The sequence below is a fragment of the Lepidochelys kempii genome, chromosome 23, assembly GCF_965140265.1.
Source record: "Lepidochelys kempii isolate rLepKem1 chromosome 23, rLepKem1.hap2, whole genome shotgun sequence".
Taxonomy (NCBI): Eukaryota; Metazoa; Chordata; order Testudines; family Cheloniidae; genus Lepidochelys; species Lepidochelys kempii.
Window position 1 is genome coordinate 1,733,909 of NC_133278.1, and position 7,519 is coordinate 1,741,427.

The following is a 7,519-nucleotide window of genomic DNA, read 5'->3' on the forward strand; positions in this document are numbered from 1 at the left end:
CCTTGGTGGGTCTTGCGCTTATTGACAGATTTGCTCGCCTTGGAGCTTCATGGCAGCCCTCAGTTTGGCCATTTTCATGAACCCACAGTCCAGGTTGACTCCTCTTGTGTCTGACCAGGAGTGGAGGATTTGGGGGGAACCCGGGCCCGCCCTCTACTCCGGGTTCCAGCCCAGGGCCCTGTGGAATGCAGCTGTCTAGAGTGCCTCCTGGAACAGCTGTGTGACAGCTACAATTCCCTGGGCTACTTCCCCATGGCCTCCTCCCAACACCTTCTTTATCCTCACCATAGGACCTTCCTCCTGATGTCTGATAATGCTTGTACTCCTCAGTCCTCCAACAGTCTGCGTTCTCACTCTCAGCTCCTAGTGCTTCTTGCTCCCAGCTCCTCACACGTGCCACAAACTGAAGTGAGCTCCTTTTTAAACCCAGGTGCCATGATTAGCCTGCCTTAATTGATTCTAGCAGCTTCTTGATTGGCTGCAGGTGTTCTAATCAGCCTGTCTCTCTTAATTGTCTCAGAAGGTTCCTGATTGTTCTGGAACATTCCCTGTTACCTTTCCCAGGGAAAGGGAACCTACTTAACCTGGGGCTAATATATCTGCTTTCTATTATTCTCCTGTAGCCATCCGGCCCGACCCTGTCACGCCATCCATCCATTCCTCCGTCCCCAAACAAACCCATCTATTTCTATCTGAGTCCCCCTGGATTTGTACACATTTGAACAGTAGTGGTCTCTCTGAAAAACCACGTCTTGTTCCTTGCTAGAAGCAGGATCCCAATCCAGATGGAGCCATGTTCCAAACCACTATGGCAGGGCCGGTGAAAAGCGGCAGGTGTAGTGTTTGAAGCCAGCTAGTGCCGACCTGTCATGGATTTCTATCGGTTCGTAGCCTGCACTTCACCCAGCTCACAGGAGCTGGGCCCCAGCAGGCTGTGTGGGCTAGTTGTTAAGGCCCCGGACTGGCAACCAGGAAACCTGGCTTCTAGTCCCAGTTCGGCTACTGACCTGCTGTGTGACCTGGTGCGGGTCAATCCAGGTACAACTTTCCATGGTGACTTGGGAGTCTAAATAGCACTGAAAGTCAATGAGACCTTGGCTCCTAACTGCCTCTGGCCCATCTGAAATTGGGTCTACGCTTGGGCTTACGGGTGCACTGATATAACTGTCTTTTAGGGGAGTGATTTTTACCCAGATACTTACACCAGTAAAAGCCCCAGTGTGGACACAGTTATACCATAGAGTGGTACCTTATACACCCCATATGGGAACAACTATCCCTATACAGCCCCGTGATCCTGATCCAGCAGCACGCTCATTACTAAGGGGCTGTGTAGCTTTCATGACCCTTTCTATTGTGCCAGGGCCTTCGGCTGCTAAATCACTTGGGACTTTCCATGCCTCAGTTTCCCTCTCTTTAAAATCAGGGCGTTGACCCACATTAGAGAGCTGAAGAGTAATTAGCACACGCCTGTAAAGAGCTTCCTCAGTAAGAAGGTCCTGTCAGGGCTGCTGTTTGCATCCCTCCCCGACAGACCGACCGGCCGAGCAGAGACCACGGGGACACGGGAGGAGATTTCTACAGTTTAATGCAAAAGAATGGCAGAATGAACACTCCGGGGGGCCTGATCCTGCCACGGGTTACCCCAAGTGGGGGGAGGGGACATAACCAAGGGCAGGAGTCATGCCCGAGTAACCACGGCAGCAGGGGCACACGGGAAACCTGAGTGTTGAGGACAGTCGGACACGGTGGAGGGAGAGATTAAAAAAACAACAAATGGAAGAACAAACAAACAAACAAACCCCCATCTTGGGAGAAGAGAAAATACCCCTGTTAAAAACCAGCCCACCCCCCTCCCTGCCCTCCCCTGGGACACCAGTGTAAGGCTGCGTAATGTGCTGCCTCTCTGAGCCGGCAGCTCGGTGTGCGCGGGGACCTTGAGAACGCCTGCTGACAGCGTGAGCGCACCGCCAGCCTCTGCAGGGGGGCCTGGGAAAGACTTACGTCCTCTGGGAGCTGGGCACGCACTGACCAGGGGGTTATGGGAGCCTCTCACCCTCGCTTTGCTCTCCAAGGGCCTGGTTCTCACTTACCCCAGCTCCGCCTTTGGGGTTAAAGAGGCTTTACAACCCTCTTTGCACTCCCTGTATTACGGGCCTCGACTAGCCCTTGGTGTCAGTTACAGCAGCCTCTCGGCTGCTCTACCTCACACTCCAACCCCTTACAGGCCCTGGGACATGGAGAATAGCCACAGCACACTGCACTCCAGCCCCAGCCCCGGTCTACCCGCCCCACCGGGGGCAGATCCTTTTGTGTAACAGCCTTGCAAAGCCTCGCGTGGCTGCTCCACATAAAGGATAACAGCCTAAAACTGCTGCTGGCTCTGAAGGGCATGATTCAAACCCTGACCCTCTGGCCGGGAAGGGGGCGGTGTGAGGGGCAAGGCTGGGGGAGCCCTGGGAGGTGGCTGGTTTCTGAGGAAAAGAAGCCAGCAGCAAGATCCCCTCCCAGTCTCTGTTTAGCCCTTTAAATCTGGGGGCTTGGGGGGAGGATCGTGTGTGTCTAGAAGGCAAACCCCCCGAAATCCAGCGCGTCGAAGTCCTGGTCCAGCCCTTCGTAATCCAGCGTCTCATACTGAGAGGCCTCAGAGTCGCAGGCGGACGGGTGATAGCCCAGTTCTTTGAAGTCGGGGGGGTGCATCTCCCCAGGCCGGCTGGCCGTGGCCGAGGTCACCATGTAGCCCATGGTGGGGCCAGCTGCTGCTCCCCCCATCAGCAGGCAGGCGGCCTTCACCCCCGCGTGCATCTGGGAGCCGTGGCGCAGGCACCGGGGCGAGCAGTTCTCCTTGCACAGGCTGCTCCTGGTGGCTGGGGCAGAAGTGGGGGGAGAAGGAGGGTCAGTCGCCCACAGCCAAACCCTGGGCCCAGTTCTCTGTCAGCTCTAATGCACTGAATGGGGATTCAGGAGATCCTGGTTCAATTCCCAGCTCTGCCAGTGACCCAGTCACTTCCACATCTCTGTGTGCCTCGGTTTCCCCATCTATGTACCCTGGGAAGAATGAGCCTTCCTTTCTCTGATGGGACTGTGAGCTCTTTGGGTGGAGGCTGTCTCTGTACCTGCGCTGCACCCAACACAGTGGGGCCCAGGTCTGAGCTATCCTGGCATAACCCCATAGCGTAGATGCGGCCTTTGCCGGCGGAAGGGGTTTTCTGTCAGTGTAGGAACACCACGTTCCTGCATGCTAAGTCAATGCAAGCATTCTTCTGTAACCTCGCTGTGTCTACACTAGGGACTGGGTGGGTGTAATTATATCAACCAAGGGGGGGATTTTTTCACCCCCCTGACCAAGGTAGATAGGTCAACCTGTTTTATGTGGAGACCAAGCCTCCGTTGGAGTCTTTAGGGCCTACTGTAATACTAACAATAGTGCAGCAACTCCTGATTTGCGCTGGGTTGTGTCTACACAGCAGTGAAATTACTCTGGTGCAAAAGGCTCTCACTTCGCACCTTTACACTAGGCTTAATTTGGTTTACTTTGAATTGATTAGGAACAGGACTAAGCTACGCCAAAATCAGAGCATCTACACTGAGGTCTGAACCAGTTTAACTCAACCAGCACAAGTCTGTGTGTAGACAAGGCCTGAGTGGGATCAGAACCAGGCCCCAAAGCTCATGAGGTGGCAAGAACCCACATCCATTCCTGCTTTTAACTATCCTGGAGTTTGGCGCTTCCTAGATGTCAAGGCCAGAGGGGACCACTGTGTTCACCTGGTCTGACCTCCTGCGTAATGCAGCCCAGAGAACCCCACCTGGGCCCATTAATGAGAGCTAAACCCAGGAGGGAATTTGCCCAGGAAGTCTAGCTCGGCGATGAAGGAGGGCATGAGCGCCATCGAGAGGCGTTAGCGGGGTATGAACCCCAAGAAGGAGCCAGCAGGGTGAAGCTGAGGGTCAAGGGGCACTGCCTGGCAGTGAGATGTGGCAGGCTGTGGAACTGCTGCCCTGCGATGAGGGTGGAAGCCCCGTTCGCTAGCGCATTCAAATGACCTTGGGCAGGCTCCGGGGAGACAGACTGTAGAGGACAGTCATGCATTGGGCCGTCTCTGATCGAGTGTCTCGTCTCTTCTGGGCAGTGTTCTGGGGAATAGACTGTAGCAGGAGACCCTGCCTCCAGGACCTGGAGCAGGGTCCTGGTGGGAGTGCCCCAGATCCAGTTACAGGGAATCTGGGAACAAGCCTATCACGGTAGGTCTCTGGCACCAAGACAAAGAGCCAAGAAAGCCAGAGCCCCTCCGAACCGGGTCCCAGTACCTTCTCTGCTCTGTGTGCCAGGAGAACCTCCTCCTCCTTCTTTCCAGCAGCATTTCCTAGACGGAGAGTCAATGTGGAGCTTGCATCTCGCTGGGGACCCTTGGGAGAAGCTCTGTGCAGAGGGAGGAAACACCATCACTGTGGGGACAGTGGGATGGACCATCCGAAGTGGGGAGATCAACCCAAGGCAGAGGCGGGACTCGTGGATGACATCCTGGCCCGGCTGATGTCAAGTGCAAAACTTCCATTGACTGCCAGGGTTTCACCCAAGGGCCCGATTACTCAAGAGGTGCTGAGCACCTATGATCCCCCCCCGACCCTGGAAATCAAGCCCCAGGCATCTCAAGCTGGCAGCAAGAGCCAGTGACCACTTGTGAAAATGCAGCTGCCCGAGGCCATAGGGCAAAAGGAAACAATGGGCCCCATTTTCAGCTCCCCATCCCTGCATGGGGTGGGAGGGAGAGTCACAGGGAACTGGTCCCACCCCAGAGTGGCACAGAAGGACCTGGCTGTGACTGAGAATCAGACCGAGAATAGCCCCAGGTCCAAACCAGAATTGCTCTCGGAACAGAAGAGGTGGATGGGGCACTGGTGAATTGCAACAATGGAGCGGCTTCCTGGCCCTCCCGGCACTCCTCAGTCCGTTCACTAAGGCACCGAGAAACTGCCAGGGCCGGAAAGCCCACTGGTGCCTTTGCCTCCTTTCCCAATGGCCCCTGTGAGGGTGATGCCGACATGCTTAGCTGCTGCGAGCTGGCATGGCGGGCAGCCTGGCTACGGTGACTGATGGCAGCCGGGGACCTGGCCCTGTATTTCGTACTTTGATTCCACTTACTTCTTTGACTTTGCGGAGGATGTTGAGCCACTGTCTGCAGCGGTGGGGAGGGAGAGAAGGGAAAAGCCTGATTAGCCCCGACAGCCTAACAAGCCGGTCACTCCTCGCCAGCTCCACATCTCCTGCTGTCTGGGGCCCAGGAGAGCAGGGCTCATTTCCCCTGTCTGCGGCCTCCTCCTGGGACATGCCACTACGTCTCCGGGCCACGGGCAGAACTCTCTCCCAGGGAGCAAGCAGCAAAGCTGGTCTAGCCAGGCAGGAGGCAAGCCGTTCGGGGAGCCATCCAGTGCCGCTCCCCCTGGGGTGCCACCCCCAGCAGCTGTGCGGATTTCAGCTCTCCCCATGCACCCTCACTGCCCCCAGCCCAGCCCAGCCCGTGCCCTGGCCCCCTGCACGCCCCCCTTGGGGCAGCTCTGGCTTCACCTGCATTCCTGGTTGTCCGGGGCCAGCAGCAGAAGGAACTTCCCGTCACTGAGGCTGAGGCCTAAGCAGCTGCCCCGCTGGGCGCCCAGGGGCAGGCGGGGCAGGCCGCAGATCTCGCTGCCCTCCAGGATGGCCCGGCAGCTGGTGCTGAGCGAGATGCCCAGCTCGGCCGGGGACTGGGCATCACGGCAGATCTGGAGGCTCCCGTCCACGGAGAGGAAGAGGAACTTCTCCTTCCATTGCTTAAAGAGAAAGCCCCCTGCAAAGCAGAGAGGGGCCATGTGAGTCCAAGTCCCAACTGCTCATCATCCTGCCTGGCAGCTGCGAGGGAAGGATTAGCCCCATCTCACAGCTGGGGAAGAACCCAGGAGTCCTGGCTCCCAGCCCCCCTGCTCTAATCCACCAGACCCCACTCCCCTCCCAGAGCCAGGAATAGAACCCAGGAGTCCTAGTTCTCAGCCCCCCCTGCTCTAATCCACCAGACCCCACTCCCCTCCCAGAGCCAGGAATAGAACCCAGGAGTCCTGGCTCCCAGCCCCCCCTGCTCTAATCCACCAGACCCCACTCCCCTCCCAGAGCCAGGAATAGAACCCAGGAGTCCTGGCACCCAGCCCTCCTGCTCTAATCCACCAGACCCCACTCTCTTCCCACAGGGGCAGAGATTCAGTGACTTGTCCAAGGCCACGTAGAGAGTCTGTGGCAGAGCCAAGAACCAACCTGTGTCCCCAGCTGGCACCCCACTACTAGACCCTCCACTGCTCTTCCTCTGGCACCAGCGTCTCGCTGCACAATAGTCTCCGGGGGCTGAACCTGGGCCCACCAGCTGCTCAGCCTGGGCGGGAGAGCCAGCCCCACCCGCAGGGAGCTGGGAGAGACTCCCAGGGCCTGACTCTCAGTCATGCTCAGGCCCCTCTGTGCTGCTCCAGCCCCAGACAGTGCGCAGGATCGTCCGTCTGAGAGCCCTCCCACCCCACACAGGAGCCTCCCTGGCCAGAGTGGAGCTGGCGTAAGGGCCTGGCACCCATCCTGCTCCCAACCCCGGGCATAGGGGGCGGATCGGGGGCGTGGCTGGGGCGCACTGCGCTGGGGCTAGTCCCTGCTCCCCAGGGCCCATGGGGGGCGGATCAGGGGCGTGGCTGGGTCTAGTCCCTGCTCCCCAGGGCCCATGGGGGGCGGATCGGGGGCGTGGCTGGGGCTAGTCCCTGCTCCCCAGGGCCCATGGGGGGCGGATCGGGGGCGTGGCTGGGGCTAGTCCCTGCTCCCCAGGGCCCATGGGGGGCAGATCGGGGGCGTGGCTGGGGCTAGTCCCTGCTCCCCAGGGCCCATGGGGGGCGGATCGGGGGCGTGGCTGGGGCTAGTCCCTGCTCCCCAGGGCCCATGGGGGGCGGATCGGGGGCGTGGCTGGGGCTAGTCCCTGCTCCCCAGGGCCCATGGGGGGCGGATCGGGGGCGTGGCTGGGGCTAGTCCCTGCTCCCCAGGGCCCATGGGGGGATAGAGCATGAGTTAGAGGAGCCCTGAGGCTGGGACAACATTTTTTAAACGTCCTACAATACCAAACCTGTGTAAACATCCCCAGTGCTCAGACCAATGACGCCTCAGTGTACAACCTCCATGGGGCTCATCAGCAACCCTACAATAACAAAGCAGCAGGGGGCCCTGCCGAGAGCAATCGTGCGAGCGCTGGTGTAATTAGTGCTGGTGAGCCCATTGCTGGTGCACGCACTTCTGCAAGCTTGCTGGGAGATTGGACGGGGTTCAGAGCCGGGCGAGGCTGAGTCGAGGTCTGTGAAACACCCAGAAACCATCTGCTTGGCTTATGGACTCCGTCCCAGCCTGTGGGTACATACACAGGGACGGCGACGCCGACATAACCAGAGCAAGAGCCGACGGCCGGGAAAACTCGCTGCGGGAAACGCGGGGGATTTTGTGGCACGGCTGGTGGAGCGGAAG

At 58.7% G+C, this 7,519-nt stretch overlaps 1 protein-coding gene across 1 annotated transcript; it reads right to left on the bottom strand.

Annotated features, from left to right (window-relative positions):
• Positions 1-1,878: 1,878 nt before the first annotated feature.
• On the bottom strand, positions 1,879-6,469 carry LOC140902368 (uncharacterized). Its single transcript, XM_073322386.1, has 5 exons — positions 6,343-6,469; positions 5,570-5,828; positions 5,147-5,180; positions 4,312-4,423; positions 1,879-2,867 (listed from the first exon to the last, which is right to left on the bottom strand). The coding sequence occupies exons 1-5, from the start codon at positions 6,467-6,469 to the stop codon at positions 2,563-2,565; spliced, it is 837 nt and encodes a 278-aa protein (XP_073178487.1). The 3' UTR covers positions 1,879-2,562.
• Positions 6,470-7,519: the final 1,050 nt, after the last annotated feature.